General features: G+C 49.0%; 1 protein-coding gene across 4 annotated transcripts in view; it reads right to left on the bottom strand.

Annotated features, from left to right (window-relative positions):
• Positions 1-25740, bottom strand: part of RYR1 (ryanodine receptor 1) — a 130739-nt gene that overhangs the window by 66035 nt on the left and 38964 nt on the right. For all 4 annotated transcript variants that reach the window (XM_066243110.1, XM_066243113.1, XM_066243112.1 and 1 more), the window contains exons 32-60: positions 23024-23110; positions 22640-22866; positions 20750-21362; positions 19041-19295; positions 18445-18645; positions 17995-18106; positions 16231-16377; positions 13082-13355; positions 12378-12492; positions 12155-12287; positions 11653-11747; positions 10364-10499; positions 10008-10194; positions 9812-9920; positions 9340-9460; positions 9083-9252; positions 6609-6829; positions 6419-6509; positions 5366-5506; positions 4825-4988; positions 4634-4712; positions 4334-4423; positions 3563-3703; positions 3179-3253; positions 3002-3077; positions 2540-2663; positions 2017-2132; positions 748-815; positions 531-652 (exon numbers count right to left, since the gene is read on the bottom strand). In XM_066243110.1, coding sequence (XP_066099207.1) covers positions 531-652; positions 748-815; positions 2017-2132; positions 2540-2663; positions 3002-3077; positions 3179-3253; positions 3563-3703; positions 4334-4423; positions 4634-4712; positions 4825-4988; positions 5366-5506; positions 6419-6509; positions 6609-6829; positions 9083-9252; positions 9340-9460; positions 9812-9920; positions 10008-10194; positions 10364-10499; positions 11653-11747; positions 12155-12287; positions 12378-12492; positions 13082-13355; positions 16231-16377; positions 17995-18106; positions 18445-18645; positions 19041-19295; positions 20750-21362; positions 22640-22866; positions 23024-23110 — 4490 coding nt within the window. The remainder of the gene's footprint in view (positions 1-530; positions 653-747; positions 816-2016; positions 2133-2539; positions 2664-3001; positions 3078-3178; positions 3254-3562; positions 3704-4333; positions 4424-4633; positions 4713-4824; positions 4989-5365; positions 5507-6418; positions 6510-6608; positions 6830-9082; positions 9253-9339; positions 9461-9811; positions 9921-10007; positions 10195-10363; positions 10500-11652; positions 11748-12154; positions 12288-12377; positions 12493-13081; positions 13356-16230; positions 16378-17994; positions 18107-18444; positions 18646-19040; positions 19296-20749; positions 21363-22639; positions 22867-23023; positions 23111-25740) is intronic.

Below are 25740 nucleotides of genomic sequence, written 5' to 3'. Positions count from 1 at the left end.
ATCCACCAGCAATCCCAGTCTGGGGCTGCTGGCAATGGAGCTATTTATAGCGCCTGAGGCAGAGGCTCCACAGAGCCATCCTTAGTGCCCCAGCAGCACCTGGGCAGTGCTCAGGCTGATGTGCTCGAATCTATTGAGCCACTGGCTGTGGGAGGGGAAGAGAGAGAGAAAGAACCAGATAAAGGGGGAAGAGGAAGAAGCAGATGGTCACCTCTCCTGTTCCCTGACTGGGAATCGAACCTGGGACTTCCACATGTTGGGTTGATGCCCTACCGCTGAGCCAACAGGCCTAGGCCTGACAGGGCAACCAACTCATCTCAGTTTGCCTGAAAGTCCCAAATCCTGGGGAACCCCTCAGTCCCAGCACTCCAGGACAGTTGGTCACCCTAGCACTTTCATTGCCTCTGTACGTAGAGTTGGTCAGCACTGGGCACCCCAGACAGAGTCCCTAACGTCCAAGGTGGAATATAAGGTCCAGGATTACAATACTGCGAGGTCAGTGGACTGGGTCAGATCACAGCGCAACCCACCTGGTAATCATTTCCTTCTCCTTATTGGAGGCATGACCACCACTGCCCAGCACTTTGGCAGGTGTGGACAGGAAATACAGGCAGTGGTTGGTGAAGTACTGGTTGATCAAAGGAAGCAGGATCTGGGTTGGGAGGGAGAGATGAGTGTGACTGAATGAAGGGTAGGGAGAGCCCACTCAGCCCCCAGCCCTCTCCAGCTTCAGAGCCCACCACTCGCCTTGGCAAAAAATTTAATCTCCTGTTCATGTGGGGACTTTTCTACTCGTCCACTGCTGACCACAGCCTCTGGTGGGGTGAGGGGCAAATAGAGGTCATGGTGGGTTCAAGGCTAGGGAACTAAGGGTGCTCTGATGGGGCAGAGTTAGGTAGGATACGATGGGGGTCAAATTCTTGACATGAAGTCATTTTGTTGGCTTTGAGATAAATTTCCCTCTTACCTTTCATATGCTGTCCTAACTCCTTGATCAAACCCTTCCTGAGGCTTAGAATGGGAAAGAGGATAAACTGGAATGGGGTATGGCCATGGAATATACCCTTCCTCTCCTACACCAAGCCCTTTCTTCCTGAACATCAATTCCTGGCACTGAGTAAATTTGGAATAAACAAATGATGAACCAAATGAAACAAGAAATCAATATTGTTAACTTTAAAATGGAAACCAACTTCAAACGTCATGATAATGGTGATAGTAATAACTAATACTATTAAAATAATACTGCTGAGTTTAATTGTTATTATACACTTGCTATGTCTTGGCACTGTGAGAAATATGCTTGCATCATCTCCTCCCACTTTGAAGGTCTGTATACAGTAAGTTCTCACTTAATGTCCTCCTTAGGTTCTTGGAAACTGCAACTTCAAGGAAAACAATGTATAAGGAAACCGATTTGACCATTGGCTAATTGATATAAACAAAACTTAAGTTCCTATGGCATATTTCTCATCACAAAAACATCACCAAACTTCTAAATAAAGATCCAAAAACACTTCCAATATTAAACTTTGATATAAATGTGATCTCTACAGACATTTAAGAAGCAACTCCATGAGCTATCCCTGTCACCTCTTTGACCCCATTTCCTCTCACTCTCCCCCTTAGTCACTTTGCCTAATATTCATAGCAGGGACCTCTCAGAGCCTTTGCACTGGCTGTTCCTCTACCTGGAATAATCTCCCCAGATGTCCACATGGCCCCCACCCAGGCTCCTTCAAGGTCTTTCTAGAATATTCCCCTCCCCACACTCCTTAGCTCACTCCAGTGTATTCTTTTTTCCATAATACTAACCACCTTCCAACACATGAAGTGATTCCATTATTTCTGACGCTAATTGTCTGAATCCAGGACAGGGATCTTTATCTGTCTTGTTCACTGCTATTCTCAACACCTAGAACACTGTCTGACACAGTAATTAGACAAGGGAGGAAAGAGACATGCGTGACCTGGCTCCCAGGTTAGGGCAGGCATCAGGGAGGGACTTCTCCTCACCCAGGTGGGCGATAAACTCCTGGGAAATGTCCATCCAGCGCAGCAACTGCTGCAGGAAGCCAAAGGCGAACCGTTTCTCAATGGAAGATGTATCCAGCTCCATGTCCTTAAGGCCTCTGAGTGGATGGGTGAGGGGAAGGTTCAGCCCAGATGCAGAATGCCCTGTTTCCCATCCTTCTTCAGCTCTGACGCTGCTCCCCCAGGCTTCTGCTTCACCCCAGGTCCCTGAGTTCCCCGCTCCTCCCTGGACTAGGCCTACCTCTTCCCCGCGCTCCGCCCTCTTAACCCTTTCCCCAAGCTGGCTCCACCGCATAGGATAGGCCCCACCCTTCTTAGCCACTCCCTTCACTGACCCCACCCCCTTAGCCTCCTCCCCTCTCTGGCCCTGCCCCCATGCTCCAGTCCTCAGCCTCTTTGCTTCTTCCCTTTAGCCTTGCCTCCCCTACCCTGGTCTCAGTTCTCTCAGCTGCTGCCCTGTGGGTTCTGACCCTGCCCCCTTCCTTCCCGCTCCCAGTCCACAGACCTGGTGACCGCATAGCCGTTCATCTGCAGGAACTTCAGGAGCTCTTGGGCCTTCTCTCGATCTCGTGCTTTCTCCTTAGCTGTGAGCGTATCATAGGGGACCAGCAGGGGGTGGGTACCGCCACCTGAGGTGGCAAAGAGTAGAAATCAGGGGGCTGGGAAGGACCCAGGCCACTCTCACTGAAGTGGTACCTGCGGTTAAAGGCTTGTAAAATTATAGTAATAAAGAGATAATAACTAAAACATTGCTTTCCGATGCTCATCACATCCTCACCACAACCTTATGGTAGTAAATGCTATTATCCCCACGGTACAAACACAGAAACAAAGGTTCAAGGGGGTGAAAGCAATTGTTTAAGGTGAAAGTCCCACGGCTCTAACATAGGACCTTCTGATTCCGGAGCCTATGACTAGGGGACCACAGAGAAGGGCGTCTGTGCGGGGGTCGAATGGGTATCCTCACCCTTGGCCTCCAGCTCCTGCTTCTTCTTCCGCCCCCACGTGTTGTGGTAATTTTCAGCCAGTTGTTCTGCCATGGCCTGGGAGTGGATGCAGCGAGTCAAGACCCAGATTAAAAGGATGTTCTCCTTTACTCCAACAGACACCTCCATGACCCCAAATAAAGGATCAGGGGTCTCACCTGCAGCTCCCGGGACAGGGTAACTCCGCTGAGGTCGGGAGGTTGAGGGTTGTAGCCTTCTCTGGGATCATAGGTCTGGAAGGACAAGGGAGAGATGGCTTGATGGGTTAGCAGGAAGTCCAGGCCTGGACCCAATCTATCCCCTTGGCCCTAGACCCCTGCTCTACACCCTCTCCTTAAGGCCCTGTTTCTAAGCCACTCTCTCCTCTTCTCTGCCAGTTGCAGTTCTTCAGACCCATATGCCCTTTCCTTTCCCCACTGCTGGCCTTCCTCCTTCCCCTGACCCCACTTGCTGCCTGGCCCCACCCTCTCATGGCCCCGCCCCTTATCTAGCCACCACCATCTCCCTCATGACCCCCCCACCCCACCCCAGTTCGTTTCCACCTGGGCACTTTGAGAGATTTTCCGTGTTTTTTTCTTCTCCGTCTTCTCCTCCTCACCCTCCCTGGCCTTCTCTATGGTCCATTCCCAGGCAATCATGGCCTTCAGCGACTCCTTGATGGGCCAACGGTAAATCTCTTTGTCCTGGGGTTGATAGGAGCAAGCGAAGTTGGTGGAATAGGGTAAGAAGGAGGTGGAACCCTGGCTCAGCCTGAGTGGCGTAGGGAACATAACTGGCGCCCGGGGCACAACACTTTATTGGCGCCCCCCTCCCCCCTGACTACGCTTCTACTATGCTTTTCTTATTTGTCCTGGAGACCATTTGGCTCCCCTTTGCGAGTAGCGCCCAGGACATGATAGACCCCCTTGCCCCCTACCCTCCCTATGCCACTGACCTCCCTGGCTTCCAGTGCCCCAACATGAGGAAAGCACCCAGCATGTGGTTAGGAAAGTGGTCCAGTTGAATTTGAACCCAGGTTTCTAATCTGCTGTGTAACAGAGCCTCCTGATCAAATTCTCACTGTCCCGTCTTACACACGAGACTCAGAGCAGTTAAGTATATGGTCAAAGAGTCAAACCTAGTCTGACTCTCCCAGAAGGAACATTAGAGTCCTGGGTCTAGGGGAGGTAACCAAGTTCGAGAAAAGGCACAGTCCATGCATGGAAGGGGATCCACCTAGATCCTAGCCCATGAAATGGCTCTTTCCTCCCTAAATCCCCAAATTTGGAGGTTTCATTTTGGACCCCCAACATTGGGCCCCAAGGCTTGGTCACCTTCTCTGAGAAGGTCTTGTAGGGCCTCAGCATGGGGTGGGTCTTCAGTTCCTCATCTATGTTCTCCCCATAGGACCAGTTGTTCTGGATCTGGAGGTGAAAAGGGTACAGGTGGAGGGTGGGGGCAGAAAGAGAGGTAGACAGTAGCTTAAGGAATACAGATAGGGAACTCTGGAGGGGCTGAGGGCTTCAGAAGAGGCTATGGGTCTCAGGAAGAGTTAAGAATCTCAGGAAAGCTGGGGTCTTGAAAAAGACTGCAGGGGTAGGGGCTTCTGGGGAAGGGAGGACCCTGATGCCAACCTTGTCGAAGGCCCACTTCTCATGTGTATACTCCGCGAACTTGTTAATGAAGGAGTCCAGCTTCTCTGGGATGATCACACTATTAGGGGGATAGGGTCAGCAGATGTTGTAGGCCCTCCTTCTATCTCTGACAGTCACCTTCTCCTTCTCTCTGTCCCCAGGCCCCACCCTCTCCTGCCCCTAGGCCTCACTTGAGGGTCTCCACAGGCCGAGGATCAAAGTTGCCTTCAGCATCCACTGTGGCCTTTTTCTCAGCCTTTGATGAGTATGAGGCGTCCACGTAGTCGGGGGGCAGGGCCCCTGCGATGGCGCACAGACAAGGCATAGCTATGCGGTACAGCTCTAGGTCATATTTCTGGAGATGCCAGGGACAGGGTAGTCACTACAGGCCTGGCTGAGCCTGTAGTTCTTGGAGGCCAAGGACCTCAAACTTACCCCTCCTGTCAACCACCCTCCCTGAGCCCACAAACATGATTATAGTCCAAACCCAATCCTCAGCCCCATCTGGAACCTCAAACCATACTGTTACCTTCACCAAGCCCCCAAAGGAGAGGCTCATCCCCTCTTCTATGTCACCCAAACCAGAGACCCAATTTATGGATTCTCTTGGATCCAAATCTGCAGAGCTGCCTCCCACCCCTGAACTTCATATTGGGGGATTTCATTCTGAATCTCAACTTTGGATCCCAGCCCCTCCAAACAGGTTCCTTTTGGGGTCCCAGCTGCCCAGACCTTGTGGGCCAGTGAATCAAAGATGCCCCAGAAGAGTTTCCTTGTGAGGTGCAGCTCTTCCTCTGAGGTGATGCCGAAATTGGCCCAGCCTGTGGGCAGGCAGTAGTACTTCCAACAGCGCTCATAGTGGTTGGTGAGGAGCTGGGTGGGAGCAAGAGGTGGACATGCAGATGAGGGAGGCGGGAGCAGTAGGCAGGCAAATGAAAGTTCTGGGAGGCCCAGGGCTGCCAGTGCTTTTACATTATGAAGAAAATGTGGGTTATGCAAATGATGCTAATTAGGGGAATGGTGTGCTTATTGGGAAGTGGTGCCGGACAGTTTATTATGCAAATTTAGCATTCTAATTTAGAGTCAGAATGGACATTAAAGCAGAGCTGCATTTGTCTGGTGTTGCTTTACACAAATAAGCATGCTAACATTAATCCATGAGTAGGGTCGTGAGTAAATGGGCATATGGATGCAGTGCTTTGCCCTTATGTAAATTATCATGCTGAATAGAAACATAAACACCACCGCATACAACTATATGGTAATTGAGAAGGGGGTCACCACATCCAGTATGCAAATTTGAAATAAGAGCTGATTTAGATGTACCATGCAAAATAAAAATATCTGAAACGGAGGTAGTATCTCCTTATAAAAACTAGCATTCAAATAAATAGAGACAGTGTGCAAATATTCAGAATAGCTGTGGGGCTGTTTATTCAAATAAATGTACTCATTTGAATAGTAGAAGGTTGTTGGTCCTGAGCATGAGAATGAGCATCTAATTAAGAAAAGTAGTGTGTCTCATGCAAATAGATGTTAATTTATGGGCGGGCTGGCTCACTGTTAGACAAATGAAACGCTAATTAAAGAGTGTTAGAGGCACCAATGACGCAAAGTAAATATCCGAGGAATCCCAGTATGCAAATGAGAATGCTAACGAATGGCCTCCTATTTAAAATTTAAATAGCCTGGGGGGTGCTGATACAAATGAGCCCTGTAGTCCAAGGGCGGAGCAAGAGGGGGCGAAGCATGTAAATAAGCGCGCTAAAGAGCGCCTGCCCTCACCTTGAGCGGCATCTTGGCGAATTCATTAAGAATGGGCACGTCGAACACCAGGCGTCGCAGCAGGTGCTGCAGCATGGACGGGCGGATATACCTGCCGGTACATTAAGCGGGCGGTGGGGTTCTCTCCCTGCCCCCCCCCCGCTTCTCCCCGCCGCCTCGCCCCCGCCCCCGCCCCCGGACCCCCGCCTACCTGCAGAGCGCCATGAGGCAATCCTCAATGACGTCGCGCTGCGCCTTCGTGAGTGAGCGGCCGCGGGAAAGGCGGTACACAGTGTGAAGCATGGAGTCCACCATGATGGCGCGGTGCTCGGTTCCCGCGAAGAGTGGAGCACACTTGGTGATGAGCGGCAGCACCGCCAGGCACAGGTATCTGTTCAGCGCCAGCGCCATCTCCGTGGTGCTGAAAGTAGCCTGGGTCGCAGAGTGGGGTTGGGGTATCAGGTCCGCTCCTGGGGTTGCCCTAGCACTCGCGCCAGCCAACTCTGAGCAAACGACCCGGGCTTCTGATCTTTCCCTTAAACTTTCTGCTCCTAGTCTCTACTCCCTTATTACTCGGGACTATGCAAGTTTTCAAACGCATACAAAAGTGGAGAAGCCAATTAATGAACCATCACCCAGATTAGACTGTTCTCTAGTTTTTCACCTTCTGCATGTTTATTTCCTATAACCCCACCTTTTTTTCTGTGATATTTTCATGGAACCCCAGCCATATACCATTTTACCCAAAGATACTTAAATATTTATCTCCATTGACAAGTACCTCTTTTTAACATTCCATACTGCCATTATCACACCTCACAGAATTAACAACATCTTACTGTTCATGATCAGCTCTCACCAATTGTCTCAAAAGTTGCTTTGCATTTAGTTGAGATTGTTTGAATCAGGGCCCCAGAAAGGCCAATATACACTGCTCACAATAATTAGGGGATCAGGGAACATGCAGAGACTCCAGTACTTTCAGCCTTTTGCATAGTGCATTTTCACCAATGAAATAAAAGCTGGTTTTGAATCTCATTTGCATAATCAAACAACTTTCTTTGACTTGTCTTTTGCTTTTCTGATGTTCTTGTTTAATAAAAAAATCAAATGCTTTTTTTTATTCCTTCATATTAATTTTGAAATATCCCCTAATTTTTGTGAGGAGTATATTATATTTAGCTGACAGTTCTCTGAGGTCTTTCCATCTATAAATGTCCCTTTCTGTCCCCCCTTCCTCACCTTTTTAATGCCATTTATTTGCTCAAGAAAGTGGGTCATTGGTCCAGTGGAACTTCCTATATGTTGGCTTTGGCTGGTCACTTCCTGGTGGTGTCAGTTAACTTATTCCTCTGCCCCCATATCTCTGACAAGCTGATGGTTATAGACTCAAGTTCCTGTATTCCTTTTCCCAGTTAAAGGCCAACAGTTATTTCTCCCATCTTAAGAAGAGCCTTCTTGTCGCCTGACCAGGCAGTGGTGCAGTGGATAGAGCATCAGCCTGGGACACTGAGGACCCAGGTTTCGAAACCTTGAGGTCACTGGCTTGAGCACAGGCTCACCAGCTTGAGCATAGGATAATAGACATGACCCCAAGGTCGCTGGCATGAGCAAGGGCTCACTGGCTGGGCTGGAGCCCCGGTCAAGGCACATATGAGAAAGCAATCAATGAACAATTAAACTGTTGCAACTACAAGTTGATGCTTCTTATCTCTCTCTCTTCCTGTCTGTCTGTCCCTGTCTGTGTGTCTCTCTCACTAAAACAAAACAAAACACCTTTTTTTGACCAAGGTTACCCTTTGGCACATTGCTATTCCTCTGCCTCCTTTGTCACCACTTGTGTAAAAACTGTCAACATTCACTGTCCCTCATACCTCAACTTCTAGGCTCCTTAAACTCTCTCCAGTAAGGCTTTTGCCCCACTGCCTTACTGAAACTCTTTGTCAAGATCACCAATAACCTCCTTCTGGTCAAACCAGTGGTCAGTTCTCATCCTCATCTTACTTGGCCTTCTGTTATCAGCATTGTTGTGCACAGGTCTTTGTGTCTCTGTGATGCTGAACCATCTCTGAGAATGATTCTCTCTCTCTCTCTCTTTCTTTCTTTCTTTTTTTTTTTTTTTTTTTGTGTGTGTGTGAGAGAGAGAGAGAGAGAGGGATAGATAGGGACAGACAGACAAGAAAGGAGAGAGATGAGAAGCATCAATTCTTCATTGTGGTACCTTAGTTGTTCATTGATGGCTTTCTCATATGTGCCTTGACGGGGGGCTCCAGCCATGCCAGTGACCCCTTGCTCAAGCCAGCAACACTGGGCTCAAGCCAGCGACCTTGGGGTCATGTCTATGATCCAACACTCAAGCTGGCAACCCTGTACTCAAGCTGGCGAGCCCATGCTCGAGCCAGATGTGCCTGCGCTCCAGCCAGAGACCTCGGGTTTTCAAACCTGGGTCCTCAGCATCCCAAGCTGATACTCTATTCACTATGCCACCACCTGGTCAGGTGAGAATGATTATTTCTTATAACCTGAAGTCTTAAAGATTTCCATCTCCCCTTTCCCAGAACTCAAGGTTTTTCTTGGTTTTTGTCTTCTATCTTGATGGTGGGGGAAGAAGAATCAGAATATGTACATCATTTTAGAGTTTACTATTCCCATTCTGGATGTAGAGAGGGTGGCCAGGTTGCTTACCGTGTCCAACGAAGCAGCTGCCCTCATGTCAGGCAAAAACCCCACATCTAGCACATGCAGCAAGAAGTCCTGATTCTCGATGCCATACACACGGTCCAGGAAGAGCACCATGGATGCCTTGTGGTCCGGCACAAAGGATGCTGACATCTTTGGCTCTACCAGAGCCCCATCTGTGGGCAAGGATGCAGGGGGTCAGGGATGCCCTTCACACCCACCCTCCCCAACATAACTTCCTTGCTGAACCCACCCCCTCACACCTTTGCCCAGGGTGGGAATCTGCAGTGGGAGGCTGATGATGCCCACAAGGTCGTCCAGGGGCACGAGGGAGCGCAAGATGGCACGGATCCGCAGGGCCTCGCCCTTGCCGGCTTGAATGAGCTGGAGGGGTAATTGGGCATGTCAGTGAAAAGCCCATGCCCCATTTGGTCATTACCCCACTCTATCCCTTCCTAACCCACTGGCAGGCAGAGCAGCACTCCTTCTCACGCGGCTATCTCTAGGATGCACGGCCCTGACCCCCGCTTGTGTGTGTGTCTTGACCACCCTCTGTTCTCACTGCCTGGTCCCCCCCACGTGGGACAGGGAGCTCTGGTAGAGGGAGGTCTGGAGCTATCTTGGTCACTGGTGTGTCCCCAGCATTGCCTAACCCAGGACCAATGTTGTTGAATGCCTGAACGAAGAGGTTTAAGGTTGGCCATGCATGTCCCACCCTCAGTCTTTGGGTCTCACATGCATCTCCGGTGCACAGCGTCCAAGCAGATCAATCAAGGCAGCATAGAAGGACATGATGGCATGTCCCAGGTGTACCCGGTTTTCCTCAGGGGGCTCCTCCCCAAAGCTGCAGGGGAAGGCAGTTGGTGTGGGTGAGATAGCAAGGGGCACATGAGGGCAGGTTGTTCTGTTGAGGAAGGGGCGGAAGACTCACTGCTCACGCCGCCGCTCCCTGCGGACACCTGGGCCATCCCTCGCAGGGTCCTCAGAGATGCGGATGGCCTCTTCAATGGCAGCCAGCAGTCCTGAGCCGCCTTCGCCCCGCAGGGCTGGCCCAAAGCACTCGGGCTTGCGGATGAGCAGCCGCACCACCACATTGGCATTCTCCTCCACGCTCTCACCTGGAGGCTCAGGTTGAGTCAGGAGGCCTCCTGAGCCCAGGGTCCCGCCCAAGGCAGCCTTGGACACAGCACCTCAAGGGTTCATGCCCAGACCCTGCCTCCTGTCCAGGCTAGGCCTGTGGCCAGTGACCCTGGCCTCCTACCCCACTACCACCACCACCTGCCTCACCGTTGACGAAGACAGCAAAGCGCAGGAAATCCAGGTAGCGCTCACCACCGCAGGGGTTCCAGCCAATGTCTGGGTACCCTTTGGCCAGGAGCATGGGGCAACTCTGAAGGCCACTGCCAGCTAGGTAGGACACCACCTGGAGGCAGAGGAGGGCTCAGCCAGAGGGCAGGCCCACACTACCTTCCTCCCTAGGGCTCTGGTCCCTGCCTATCACTGGCGCTCTGCAACTCCAATTATCTCTGGAACCCTCAGCAAACGGTAACTTTCACTGTCCACCCTCATCTCCCACTTGGACCATCTGCACGATCTCCACCCTGGGCTCCCTGTTCCCTCTCACCAGTCTGTCCCACACGTAGTCAGAGGGACACTACAGACATCTGAGTCAGGTCCCTCCCCTCCTGCTCAGAATGTTTTGGTGGCACCATTTCACACAGGGTAAAAGCCGGATCCCTCACTGTGGTCCACAACACCCTCCACACAGCCTGCCTGCATTACCTCCTGCCCTCACCTCCCACCACTCACCCCTCACACACTCTGCTCCAACCACACTGGTATGTTTGCTGTTCTTCAAACTCTTAAACTTTACATTGGCTGTCCCCTTGCCTTGAATGCTGTGCCCCATAATGTCTACATGGCTCACCTCTTTCAGAGCTTTACTTTATTGCCACTTAGGGAGGCTTTCTTTCATCACTCTTGTCTAAACTTGGACACCCTTCTGTCACTTGATATTCCTCTCCCCCACTCACTTTTTGCTCTTTAACATTCATCACTAGCGAATATACAATATATTTTACTTATTATTCTTGTTTATTATTCATCCTCCAAACTAGAATGTCCAACTAGAAAAAGGACAAGGACTTTTGACTGTCTCAGTCACTGTCACATTCCTACTGCCCTTGACAGGTACTGACACATAGTAGGTACTCTGGAAATATTTGTATATAATAATATAATAGTGGATAACTGTTATTGGGTGTTGACTGTTTTGTAAATGCTTTAACAGATTAATTCTCTGAACAACTCTATAACTTTGTTTTAATTATTGTATTCTTTCTGCAGATGAGGAGACAGAACCCTGGAGAATTTAAGTCATTTGTCCAAGGCCACACAGCTGAGAGGTTGGAGTGTGGATTTGCCCTGCCCTCAGCCCCATGAATGAGTGACTGGGTTCTGTTCTTTCCCTGAAAATTATTTCCCTCTGATTCAGTCCTAGACCATCCAGAAGAGCCCCTCAGAACGGGTCTTGAATCAGCAGGTGCATGCAGGGTCCAGGCCTCCTCCCTCCACACCTTCTCCAGGTCTTGCTCCTGTAATGCCAAGGCCAGCTCGTTGTTGTCAATGACAGAGGCGGCTGCCACGTCCAGGGGTGTGGAGCCCTGCATGCCTGTGAGGGCGAGAGGTGGTGAGAATGCTCTTCGAGGCGCACAGCCACCTGTCTCACTCCTGCCTGTCTTACCTCCTTTGGGAAGCCTTCCCTAACCGCCCCTTTCCAGTCTGAGTCAGGTGGCTCTTCTGGCCTGTGTTTCCCCATTCCAGGCCTGACTACTCGGGCTGTCGCTGTCTGGGATGGTTTTGTCTTTCCTGCTGCTGCACCGTGAGCCCCGTGAGGGCCAGGCCCCGAGCTGTCTGGGGTGTCCCCAGCACTGCCAATTACGGGGCCAGATCAAGGGTGGGTTGAGAGTGTTTGCTGAGTGGATGAGTGAGTGAACCAGCCATCAGAGACTGAGGTGGGCCTGGATGGACTATCAGGAGTGGGCACTGGGGGGCAGCACTGGACTCAGGGGTTCTCACCCAGGCCAATGCCACTGTTCTCCAGCAGGTAGCTCAGATGGTCGAACATGGAGCGCTGGTTCTGCCGGCTAATGCGGCAGAAGTAGCAGAGGAAGCGGCAGCAGCTCGTCACCATCTTGGGGAAGCGAATCTCCTGGGGCAGGCAGGGCGGGCCAGCAGTCAGGGCCTGCCTTCCCTCCACGGCCCCTGCCGCTGAGCTCTGCCGTCCAAGCAGGACACTTACCTTGGATTCGCCACCCCCGAGGACATTCACCATGACCTCCATGACTGTCTCATGCATGCCCAGTGCCCGCATCAGGTTGGGGTGTTGGTAGAAAACTTTGTTGTTCATGATGTTCCTGTGGACAGGTGGAGTGCTTGGGTGGGGCCCAAGTCCAGTGAGAGCCCCCAGGCCCTCGGGGGAGCCATCACCAGGTTAGATCCTTTAGGGAGACCTTTGTCATGTTGCCCATTGTATCCTCAAGCGCCTAGAAAGGGCTTGGCACACTGTAGGTGCTTAAAAAATGTTTGCCGAGTGAGTGAATGAGGCACCTGACACTAAGTAAGTGCTCAATAATATTATTGTTGTTGCTGTTACAAGCAAGAGCTCATTAAAGATGCACAGGGACTCTGTGAGGTAGGCATGGCTCTTCCCCATTGGAGATGAGGAAACTGAAGCTCAAATAGGGTGAACTTTGTGTCAAGAGTTACAGGTGAGTAGAAGCTTTTACCCTGAGGGTGGATAGAGAGGTAAGGGGTGGGGATGTTATTCAGAGAGATGGGCTAACTGCTAAAAGAAATATATCATCACCCTGAGGATGAGGCACAGGTGGAGGAAGGAGACGTCATCATATCCAGAGGATGTGACCCAGGGGACAAGCTCGAGCCAGAAAGGCTCCCCTCCCTTCCCATGGGTCATGCAAAGTCAAGGAGGGGTCAGGGCCTCACCCAATGCTCTGGATCATGAGATTCTCCTCCTGGGGACCCATCTGCACAATGAGTAGCGAGCGGATCTGACCCAGGCACTCGAGCAGGCTCATGGTGTCCGCCATGGAGGACGGGGAGATGGTGTACGCCCGGGGCAGGGCGCGCAGCAGTTCCCCGAGCCCGTCGTATTGCCGGTGCAGGAGGCTGAACATGGCCCGGACCAGCTCGGGGCTCTGCACGAAGTCCTCCTGGGCCCAACGCACCACTGTGTGCGACACCAGCTCCTGTAGTGACTCTGGGAAGGGGACACAAGGATCAGAACCCTCTGCCTGGTCAGGGCTTTGAGCCCCAATGGTGCAGAATAGGCACTTCTTTCCACTGGCTTCTTGGTTACTGACCACCTCCATCCCTACCTACGAGGAGTGCACAGATTCTGTAAGAGTTTTTTCAATTGCCCTATGAGTCTCTGTTCTCTTCACCCTAACACCCCTTCTATGAGGGCCCCCTACAAGTTTCAAGAGGAAAAAAATTGAATTACTAGAGAACATTAGAGCACTATTATCAGCACTTCACTCTGCCCCTGAGAGCAAAAGCCTCAATTCCATGTGTTCTGTAAAAATACTGCCTACTCCATCACAAGCGTCAACAGACACAAAGAAAACCTGTGAACACTTTGATATCACTAAAATGATGTCAAAACAACTCTTAGCCTGACCAGGTGGTGGCACAGTGGATAAAAACAAAACAAACAAAAAAAACCTTTTATTTCCCCTGGAATCTCACTGGACCTCACCTCACCCATGGCCAGCATCTATTTATCTGTCTGTTTCTCTTTCTCTCCCAACCCTTCTTCCCAGGATATCTGGGAGAAGACAGATATCTCTTGTGTCTCGGGGTTAAAAGAAACCTCTAGGCACTGGCATTAAACGATGGTGTCAATTCATGACCTATAATGTGTTAATCTTACCTTCCTTCCACACTTTGGCCCATCACTTCTGACCTCATCTCCTGACCCTCTCCTGCTTACTTTGCTCCAGCCACATTAACCTCTAAACACACTAAGCAAGTCCCTGCCTCAGGGCCTTTGCTCTGGCTATTCTCGTGTACCCAATTACCCTTCTCCAGACCTTTGCACACCTCACTCCCCTTCTCCTACACCTCCATTTTTGTCCCTCTCCTCTCATCCAACTTTATTCTTAGCACCCATGGCCCCCTGACATTATGGCATATGTATATTTGTATCTGTCATCATATTCTAGCCTGACCAAGGGTAGCACAGGGATAGAGCATCAGCCTGGACACAGAGGACCTAGGTTCGAAACCCCAAGGTCTCCGGCTTGAGTGCAGGCTCACCAGCTTGAGTGTGGGGTTGACAGCTTGAGCATGGAATCACAATTATGACCCCATAATCGCTGGCTTGAAGCCCAAGGTCATTGGCTTGGTTGGAGCCCCCTGGTCAAGACACATATGAGAAAGTAATCAATGAATAACTAAAGTGCTGCAGTTACGAGTTGATGCTTCTCATCTCTCTCCCTTCCTGTCTGTCTGTCTGTCTCAACTCCATGATGTTGGGAACTTTGACTCTTCTCCCTACTGTATTCCCCAGCCCTGTCAATAGTGCCTGGCCTGGAGTTGGCCTAATAAAAGTTTCTTTCTATTTTTTTTCTTTTTAAATTTTTATTTTGTGGCAGAGACAGAGAGAGTCAGAGAGAGGGACAGACAGATAGAAAGGGAGACAGATGAGAAACATCAATTCTTTGTTGCTGTTCCTTAGTTGTTCATTGATTGATTTCTCATATGTGCCTTGATGGGGGGGGGTGGTGGCTACAGCAGACCAAGTGATCCCTTGCTCAAGCCAGCGACCTTGGGTCCAAGTTGGTGAGTCTTGCTCAAACCAGACGAGCCCACACTCAAGCTGGTGACCTCGGGGTCTCGAACCTGGGTCCTCCGCATCCCAGTCCGACGCTCTATCCACTGTGCCACCTCCTGGTCAGGCAAAAGTTTCTTTTTTATTTACTTTTTAGTGAGAAAGAGAAAGATGAAGGAAAAGAGATGAGAAGCATCAACACATAGTTGTGTCACTCTAGTTGTTCGTTGATTGCTTCTCATAGTTACCTGACCAGGGAGTTCAGGCTGAGCCAGTGACCTCTTGCTCAAGCCAGCACCCTTGGGCTTTAAGTTAGTTCCTTTGGGTTCAAGCCAGCGACCATGAGATCATTTTGATGATTTAACACTCGTCAGTAACTCCACACTCAAGCCAGATAAACCTTTGCTCAAGCCAGTGATCTCAGGGTTTTGAACCTGGAACCTCAGTATCCCAGATCTACTGCACCACCACTGGTCAGGCAAAATTTTTTTGAATGTTGTAGACTAAACTCTGTACCAACATCAGGGACTCTGTCTTTGTGAGATGTGGTTAATATATAGTTTGCATAACAACCTACTGGCACAACATTTATTGTAACTGCTTTTCTTTTTTTTCTTTTTTTTGACAGAGACAGAGTCAGAGAGAGGGACAGATAGGGACAGACAAACAGGAAGGGAGAGAGATGAGAAGCATCAGTTCTTCGTTGCAGTTCCTTAGTTGTTCTTGATGGGGGGGTGGCTACAGCAGAGAAAGTGACCCCTTGCTCAAGCCAGCGACCTTTGGGCTCAAGCCAGTGACTATGGGGTCACATCTATGTTCCCACTCAAGCTGGTGAGCCTCCGCTTAAGCCAGATGAGCCTGCACTCAAGCAGGAGATCTCGGGGTTTCAAATCTGGGTCCTCTGCATCCCAGTCCGACACTCTATCCACTGCACCACCGCCTGGTCAGGCCATAACTGCTTTTCTAATCCCTCAGCATGGTAATCATTTCATCAAGAAAGAAAAGAAAAATAGAAAATAAGCCCCAAGGAGATAGAAGCCATGGTGGTACAGGAGTTGCCCTGTCTGGAGGTAAGTCTCTGCTTTGGAGGGCCATATCCCCCCCTTGTCCAACTCACATACTGTGCAGCCTGCATTTAGGCCACACCCCCAGTATGCCTCTTTTCTTCTCATCCTCCGCTCCTCCTGTGCTTTCTTTACTCCTCTTTTGTGCTACTTTTCACGGCCTGTCTTGGACCCAAAGGCTCCCCAAGCAAAGGGCTGCCTGCCCCACCTCGTTCCATTCCCGCTGGCCCAGTCCTTACGAGGTTTCTTCTCCTCAGAAGGCAGCTCTTCCTCAGGTTTTTCCTCCTTTTTCTTCACCAGCCGCACTTTCTCCAACAGGCTCATCAAGCGGCTGCCCAGGGTGGCCTCTTCCTCTGGTTCCTCCTCTTCCCCCTCCAGCTGAATTCCTGGAGGTGGTCAAGAAGGGTGGTCACTCATCTGTCTGCTTATTCATCTCCTTAGTCATTCACTTTTTCATTCCTTCATCTGTTTATTTATTCATGCATGTGTTCATGATTTTTAAATTTTATTTCTTTATATGCCCATATGTTTAAAAATTTTTTATTTATTGATTTTAGAGAGAGGGAAAGAGAAAGAAATATGGATATGTTACTACACTTATTTATGCATTCATTGGTTGATTCTTGTGTGTGCCCTGACCAGGGATCAAACCCACAACCTTGGCTTATCAGGACAATGCTCTAACCAACTGAGCTACCTGGACAGGGCCATATGTTTATTTTAAATTTTTTTAAATGTTTATTTTATTGATTTTCGAGAGAGGAAGGGAGAAGCAGGAGAGAGACAGGAACATCTGTTCCTTATGTGCCCTGACCGGGGATCAAACCAGCAATCTCTGTGTTTCAGAACGATGCTCTAACCAACTGAGTTAGCAGGCCAGGGAGGGCCATTAGTTTTTGTAAAATGTATTCATTATTTGAAGCATTTCTCTCTTTTTTTTTTACGTTTATTTAGTGAAAGAGGAGGAAAGAGAGAGAGAGACAGGAACATCAATATGTCCCTGTATGCGCCCTGACTGGGGATCGAACCAGCAACCTCTGTGCTTTGGGAGGATGCTCTAACAAACTGAGCTATCCAGCCAAGGCTAAAGCATTTGTTTTTTAAATAATTTACTGTAAATATGTTCAAAGAACTAAAAGAAATCATGACTGAAGTATTAAAGAGAAGTGCGATGACAATGGCTCATCAAATAGAGAATATCAATAATGAACCAGGTCATATAAAAAATAATATAGAAATTCTGGAGTTGGAAAGTACAGTAACAATTTTCTTAAGTCACTAGGGAAGTATGACCACATAGATGAGCTGGTAGGATAAAGAATCAGTGAACTTGAAGCTAGGATAATAACAATTATCTAGTCTGAAGAACAGAAAAATAATGGAGAAGAAAACTAACAGAGACCAGTAGGACACCACTAAGTATACCAATATATGCATAGTGGGAGTCCCAGAAGAAAAGAGAAAGGAGTAGAAAAAATACTTGTAGAAATATGACCAAAAAGTCCCAAATTTGATGAAAAGTATAAATCTGCACATCCAAAAATAAATAAATAAATAAACTCCAAGTAGGATAAATTAAAAAATATCCACACATAGACATATCATACTCAAACTGTTTAAAGGCAAAGGCAAAGAGAAATTTTGAAAGCCAGCCAGAGAAAAACACATCATAAGGGAATCTCAGTAAGATTGTCATTGCCTTATCAGCAGGGAAAATGGAAATCATCCATCCATCACTCCATCCAGCCATCTTTTCACTGTCATTCCTCTGCTTATAGCCCATCCATCCATATACACATCTACCCAAATACCCATATAAACATCCTTCCACTCATCATCTGTCTGTTCACTAATACATCTATTTATTCATTCATTCAACCAACCAACCAACAGTTACATAATGCCAACACTATAGATGTTTAAGATCAGGAAATCTTAGGAAAACTTCAGGAGAGATCTCAACGGAAATTTGGGAGGAGGGTTCTCTGATCCCCTCTTCTTACCACAGTGTGCCATTAGGTCTTGATGAAATTCGAGCAAATCTTGTCGAACCTCTTCAGGAAGAGGACATTCTTCCTCTACATAACCATCTTTGAAGTGCACTAACATGTTGATCTAGGAAAAGGTCAAAGGTTAGAATGAGGGTCAGAGACCCCAGAACAGGAATACTGTGGTCAAGGATCAAGATCCAATTTTGAGTCCCTGTCTACAGTTATAAGTCAAAGTGTGAGTTAATGAAGAATATATGGGAGACCAAAGTTTTGAAAGGGGTCAGGGTTGGTCTGGATGACTCAGGTCAAGCTGATTCACAGATAGGTAGGGAGGAAGTATGTGCTAAGTATATCAGTAGGGTTAGACATCAAGTACACGTTTAGAGGTTGAGTACCATTAGTGATCAGAGTTGAGGTTGGGATTTAGACAATAAAGTGAATCAGGGTCAGGGGTCAGAGGACCTGCTCCTGGGGTGGAGAGCGGAACTCGCGAGTACGTCGAGCAGTCTCAGCTGCAGACATGGTGAAAGCTCTCATGAGGATGCCGTAACGGTCTCTCTGGTTGGCCTGGAGCTTGTCCACATAGCGCTCTGCAAAGGCTGCCAGAGACTCCACACGGTGCTGCAGCTCTTGGTCACAGAAATACTCCAGCAGGTGGCACATCTGTGGGAGAACAACCATGCAGTAGGAGGGATTGTAGTAAGATCACCAGGACTTCCTTGAAACTTTTTTTGCTTTCTCTCCCCTCCCAATAGCTCTGACTTAGTTCAGCTACCATCATCTCCTGCCTGGATCCTTAAACCAGACTTCTCCATGATCTCATTTCTCCAATTCATTTCCCACTTGAAAACTAGAGAGATCATTCCAAGCCAACAGTTGTAGGAGGATCCACACAGAGAGATCATTTCAGCCCCGACCCAGCCCAGCCGCTCGCCAGCAGTACTCCACTGCTCTATACATTTTCATAGCTCCCCACTCAGGACAAATCCAGACTCAGGCCTCATCACTGTGTCTTCCAGCCCAGATGAATGGATGTTGGAAAACAAGAACCAGCCCACCTGTAATTTCACAGACTCTGGCAACTTCATCTGGAGAAGCCCCTCCTCCAAGTCTTCTTTTTCCCCTTCTGCTGTCTCCTCTTCTTCTTTTTCCTCCTCTTCCTTCTCCTGTGCCTCTTCCTCCTCATCTTCCTCCTTCTCCTCTTCATCTTCTTCCTCCTCCTCCTCCTCTTCCTCTTCTTCCTCAGTGAATACCTCAGGTTCAATCATCTTCAATATCTGTTTCACATCCTCATCACCAAAGATGCCCATCACCTACAGGACAAAGCTGTGTCTTTCACTGTGGCCTGCAGAGCCTCCATAATCAAGTCCCAGCATCATTTCCCAGACTTGTTTCTCCCACACATGGCAGATTCACTCCTGCATTGGCTATACGGTTCCTCCCACAAGCAGGAATGGCATACCTCTGCCCTGACATTCATTCTACTTAACATTCCCTCAGAGTCACATCCTGTGTCCCACCCACATGGTCCACAGCACATAACCAAACATGAGCAGCACCTCTCCCTTCATAAGTAAGTGTCTATTTTTCCAAGCTTGGAACAGGACACACCCTCTACTTGATGGAGGCCCTTAGGGCTTCCAGTATATGCCAGTTCTTAGTCAACATAGTGGGGATGCTAACAGATGAAAGGAGAATGGGTAGATAAAAAAGAAGAGTTTAGAAAGAGAAACATGGATGAATGGGGTGAGAATTGGGTGGCTGAATTAACAGATGGGATGATAAGGGTCTGAAAGAGAGAAAGATGGATGGGTGGACAATGAATGGAGAGGTAAAGGTAAAGGTGGAGGAAGAGATGGTGGGTAGATGAATGACAGAGGACAAATGATGTATAGATAGGTGGTTAGGTTGATGGATGTATGAGCAAGTAAAGGAGTGGATGGGAAAACAGATAAATGGATCATGAGGTAGAGTGGGCTGGATGGACGAGTTTGTGTACAAAAAGTTAGATTGTTAGGTAGGTATACGGATAAATCATTAGATTGATATGTAAATGAGGGTACATGAAATAAGGTATGAATAGAAGATGGAGATTGGGTGAACGGATTAGTGGATGAATGAGTGTAGATGGTTGAATGGGTTTGTAGGTAGGTGGATGGGTTAAAAATACATATGGATGGACAGGTAGGTGGGGGATAAAGAATGGATCTGTGGATGGTGAATGGATGTATATATGGATGTATGGGTGTGCAGGTGAAAACAGGATGATAATTGAATGTATGAAAGGAAAAGGATGAATAAGTAAGTGGGTAGGTAGATAGATGAATAGGTAGAATGGTGGATGAGCCGATGTATGAGAGAATGGAAACCTGAATGGAAAACTACATTAAAAGCTGGTCAGATTGATATATAGATGGGTTGCTATATGGTTGGAGAATGGAAGAATAAATAGATTAATAGAATTGTGGATGGGAAGATGAGAATATGTATGAGTGAATTTATGGATGGGTCCATGGATGAATGAATGATGGTTGAATGGATGAATGGAAAGAAGAGATTAATAAATATGAATAGATGACAGATGAATGGAGGAAAAAGTGAATGAAGAGTGAATAGGTGGTGGAGGAATAAATTGAAATGTGGAGGATGCATAGATGGAAAGATGAATGGGTGGTTGGATGCATAAAGGGAAGGGGAATTGTATGTATGGGCAGATAATTTGGACTGTGGAAGAGTGGGACAGAGGAGAGCAGAAGGAAGCCATTACCAGCAGGGTGGACACAAGCTTCAGCACAGGGACAAACTGGAACTCCACAGAGCCCCCGACAGGGTCGCGTGCATGCTGCCCACCATCTCGCACTGCCTCCCCCAGCATTCTCAGTGCTTTGTCCCGTAGGGCCTCCAGAGGGATGCTGGGACTGAGGCGGGCTGGGGCTTCTGCCATCCCAGCAGCTGGCAGGGCAGCCACGAAACAGGGGGGTGAGAAATGATGTGGAGGCCGCAGCGAGGTGGTGATGCCAACGCCAGGCAGGCCATGGCGGCAGGGACCATTATCCGTGTTTCTTCCAGGTGGGAAGAGGGTGATGGTACGGGTCTCCGGCGTGAGGGGCACGATGTACTCGGAAAGCATGGAGCGGCGGCTGCGGCAGGCACTTTCCAAGTGGATGCTGATGAGGAGATCGTAGTAGCCAGCACGCAGGGGGCCGGGCAGGTGTGCGTCCTCCAGGGCGTGCAGCAGCTGCGCCTGGTCCACGTGGCTGCACAGGGCATGCGCCACGCGGTTGTTGCCCAGGGCGCACACTGCGCGGTACAGACGGAGGGTGTGGGAGTGGAATCGCTGCAGGTTCAGGCGCTCAGACAGCTCCAGGATATCCATGCACCTGTGGCAGAATGGGCCACAGACAGGCACAGAGCGGGCAGAGGAAGTGGGAGACCGACATGGACCACAGAGAAGCAAAAAGGTGCATAGGTGAGTTTGCAGCCCCAGCAGGGAATTCTAGCGATCTGCTGGGCCAAGTTTCGTGAGATCTGTGAGCCTTTCAGTGGTTCTGGAAGTCCTTCCAGGGTCTGGGGAATGTCTGGCACTCTGGGGGTATCTGTGACTCCACAGAGGAGATCTGGTGACTCTGAGATATATCTGGAATCCCAAATTAGGCCTGAATCCCCCCTCCACCCCTAGTAGGTCTGAGACCCTGATTATGCCTAAGCACTGCTAGAATGTAAACACCACTACGGAAGGACACTTCTGCCTGTTCTGGGCTTTTTTTTTTTACTTTTTGTATTCTCAAAACCTAAACAGGACTTAAACACATAGCAAATGCTCAGTAGGTATTTGTTGACTGAATAAATGAATGCGTCTGACCCCTGAAGACGAGTGTGAGCCCACTGAGTTATACGTGAGCATTACTAGAATGTCTGTTCACAGGGTTTTGTGTCTCCAGCCGAGAATGCTACCAGTCACAGGAGGAGTTCAAAGCTATTTGTCAAGTGAATGAATAAAGGAAAGATGAGGCATGTTGGGAGCCTCCTGGGTGAATCTAGGATTCCTGGACATGCTTAGAATCCTGCAGAACATTTCTGCCATACATGTGAACATATGTCCACCCAAGTGTGTCTGGGTCTCCTGGAATGGGTTTGAAGAACTTCATGGAATACATCGGAAGTCCTCCTGGGTGTACCCAAGAGACCTTCTTGGCCTCTCCAAGTAATGCACAGGACCCTCCCAGTGTACTTGAGGTCCCTGGGGTGTTGTGTGGGTTTTTGATGTGGGTCTGGGCTCCCTAAAATGGGTTTGGAGCCCTGTATGGTGGGTCTGAAGCTCCTTGAGATGTTGTCTGTGGTACCCTGAGGTGGGTCTATTGTCCATTAAGAAGAGTCTAGGGTCCCCTGAGGTAGGTCTGGAGTTCCCTAGAGTGCATCTGGGGGTGCCTGGGCTGAGTCTGGGTCCCCTGAAGTGTGTCTTGGGTCCACTGAGATGAACCTGAGGCCCCCTGGGGTGTTATCTGTGAATAGTAAATTAGATCTGCAGCCTTTTGGAGTGTTTCCTAGAGTCCCAGAGTAATGGGGGGGACGACACTGAGTTGGATCCAGAACCAGAAGTGTTTGCAATACCCACCCCCACCACCCCACCCCCTAGTGCAGCTGGGCTGGCCCTGACCTGTTCTCCTCAGGGATGTGCAGCGCCATCATGGTCAGCGGCTCCTCACACTGCACGACCCAGCCCAGCCGCTCGCCAGCACGCTGAGTCTCCACCTGCAGGAAGTGGTTGGGCATGCGGCTCCATGAAATGGGCATCAGCATCTGCATCTCCAGCCGTGGTGGGCACTGCGGGGCCGGGTTCTTGCGCTCACTCAGAAACATGGCGGCCGACAGTGGCATGATGTTCTGGAGGCATGGTGCATGGGTCAGGACTCCCAGTTCTCGGTCCTGCCACCCTGCTTCCAGGGAAACCTCCCAGATAGACCTCTCCCTTTCGGCTACTCTTCCAGCCTGACCTCCCATACCTCCCCCACCTTGACCTCTCCCATCACTGCAGTCTTACCTTCTGCTTCCCCAGCTCAAACTGGATGACGTTCTGGTGTGTGGGCAGGACAAAGACAGCAGGAAAGAGCTTCGTGTTGGGTTCCACCTGACAAGGGAGAACAGGGCAGGATGAAGAAGAGGGTGAGCTGGAGGTGGTGTTGACTTTGGAACTCACTCTGGGGCTGACTGTCTCATCCTGATCCTGTTGGCATCTGCAGATCCAAACTCAGGCACTGTCGGCTCCACAGAGGCCCCGAAGTCACCCTCTGATCCAGCCAGAACATCCTCTTCCAACTCCACTGGGACAAGCTGTCATCTGGGTCTCTGTGCACATCCTCTCCCCCACCACGATTGCCATTCCCATTTCTCTGCCAAGTTTATTCATTCTCCAAAACCCAGAAAGTGTCCTCTAACTCCCCTTCCCCCAGCCCCTCTGATCTTCCCAGTGGAACCCACCCAGCCTCCACCACCACAAACACCTGGGAAACAGTCTTGCCAAAACCAAACCTGAATCTATTGCACCTCTGCACCCATCTTCCAGTTTGCAGGGAATACAAGGGACAGAGGAAAATGTTAGAAGGATACTGCAGGGCTTTGTCAGCCAGATCCTGACAGTGGGGAACTAACCCTCAGTGTTCAGATGGCAAGTGTGCACAAAGAAGTCCCTGGCCTTTGTTAAAATGCACATTCTGAGTCAGTGGGACTGGGGAGAGGCTTGAGAATAGGCATTTTTCTTTAAAAAATTGTTTTAAATTACTGTTGATATAAAATATTATACTATTTTCAGATGTACAACATAGTACAACTTTACAAAGTGACCACCCTGATAAGTCTAGTACCCACCTGACACAATACATACAATATTATCAACTATATTCTCTATGCTGTACTTGAGCCCAAGGTCGCTGGCTTGAGCAAGGGGTCACTGGCTTGAGCAAGGGGTCACTGGCTCAGCTGGAGCTCCCTTATGAAGGCATGTATGAGAAGCAATCAATGCACAACTAAGGTGCTGCAACTACAAGTTGATGCTTCTCATCTCTCTCCCTTTCTGTCTGTCTGTCCCTCTCCCTTTCTCTCTCTCACTATAAAACAAAACAGCCCTGGCCGGTTGGCTCAGTGGTAGAGCATCAGCCTGGTGTGTGAAAGTCTTAGGTTTGATTCTCGGCCAGGGCACACAGAAGAAGTGCCTATCTGCTTCTCCACCCTTCCCCCTCTCCTTCCTCTCTGTCTCTCTCTTCCCCTCCCGCAGCCAAGGCTCCATGGGAGCAAAGTTGGCCTGGGTGCTGAGGATGGCTCCATGGCTTCCGCCTCAGGCGCTAGAATAGCTCTAGCCACAGCAGAGCAATGCCCCAGATGGGCCAAGCATCGCCCCCTGGTGGGCATGCCAGGTGGATCCCAGTGGGGCACATTTGGGAGTCTGTCTGGCTGCCTCCCTGCTTCTAACTTCAGAATAAAACAATAAGTAAATAAATAAATAAAACAAAATAATAATGCTATAATGAACATAGAGGTCCATATGTCTTTTCAAATTGGTGTTATGTATTTCTTCAGATAAATATCCAGAAATGAGATTGCTGGGTGATATGGCAGTTGTGTCTTTAATTTTTTTGAGGAATTTCCATACAGTTTTTCATAGTGACTGCACCATTTTCACTCCCACAAGCAGTACACCAGGGTTCCCTTTTCTCCACATCCTCACCAACACTTGTTGATTCTTTTTTTTTAATTTTTATTTATTTATTCATTTTAGAGAGGAGGGGAGAAGAGAGAGAGAGAGAGAGAGAAGGGGGAGGAGCAGGAAGCATCAACTCCCATATGTGCCTTGACCAGGCAAGCCAGGGTTTTGAACCAGCAACCTCAGTGTTTCCAGGTTGACACTTTATCCGCTGCGCCACCACAGGTCAGGCCAACACTTGTTGATTTATTGACAATAGCCATTCTGACAGATGTGAGGTGATATATCATTGTTGTTTTAATTTGCATTTCCCTGATGATTAGTGATGTAGAAAATATTTTTGTAGAAATTCTGCCTTTTAATAAACTCTCAGGTGATGCAGACCCCACTGGTCCAGGGACTACACTTTGAGGAGTAAAGCTCTCTAAAGAATTAACAGCTTGGTTTCTTCAATAAATACATTTCAGAGAGAGAGAGAAATATGGAGGGGAAATATACATGTAAAAAGAGATTCAAGGACATAACAATCATTAAAATATATGAGCTTATTTAAGCCCTGCTCGGTTGGCTCAGTGGTAGAGCATCGGCCCAACATGTGGAAGTCCTGGGTTCAACTCCCGGCCAGGGCACACAGGAGAAGAACCTATCTGCTTCCCCACCCTTTCCCCTCTCCTTCACTCTCTGTCTCTCTCTCTTCCCCTCCTGCAGCCAAGGCTCCATTGGAGCAAAGTTGGCCCGGGCACTGAGGATGGCTCCATGGCCTCCACCTCAGGCGCTAGAATGGCTCCAGTTGCAAAGGAACAATGCCCCAGATGGGCAGAGCATCTCCCCCTAGTGGGCATGCTGGGTGGATCCCGGTCAGGCACATGCGGGAGTCTGTCTCTCTGCCTCCCTGCTTCTCACTTCAGAAAAATACAAATAATAATAATAATAATAATAAATAAATAAAATAAAATATATGAGCTTATTTAGACTTCAATACAAACAACAAATGGTACAAAGATGTCTATGAGAGAACCAGAGGAATTTGAACATGGATTGGATATTTGATGGTATTTAGG

The sequence above is a fragment of the Saccopteryx bilineata genome, chromosome 9, assembly GCF_036850765.1.
Source record: "Saccopteryx bilineata isolate mSacBil1 chromosome 9, mSacBil1_pri_phased_curated, whole genome shotgun sequence".
Classification (NCBI taxonomy): Eukaryota; Metazoa; Chordata; class Mammalia; order Chiroptera; family Emballonuridae; genus Saccopteryx; species Saccopteryx bilineata.
The sequence above is the reverse complement of the archived record's forward strand: the minus strand, read 5'-3'. Positions and strand labels throughout refer to the sequence as shown.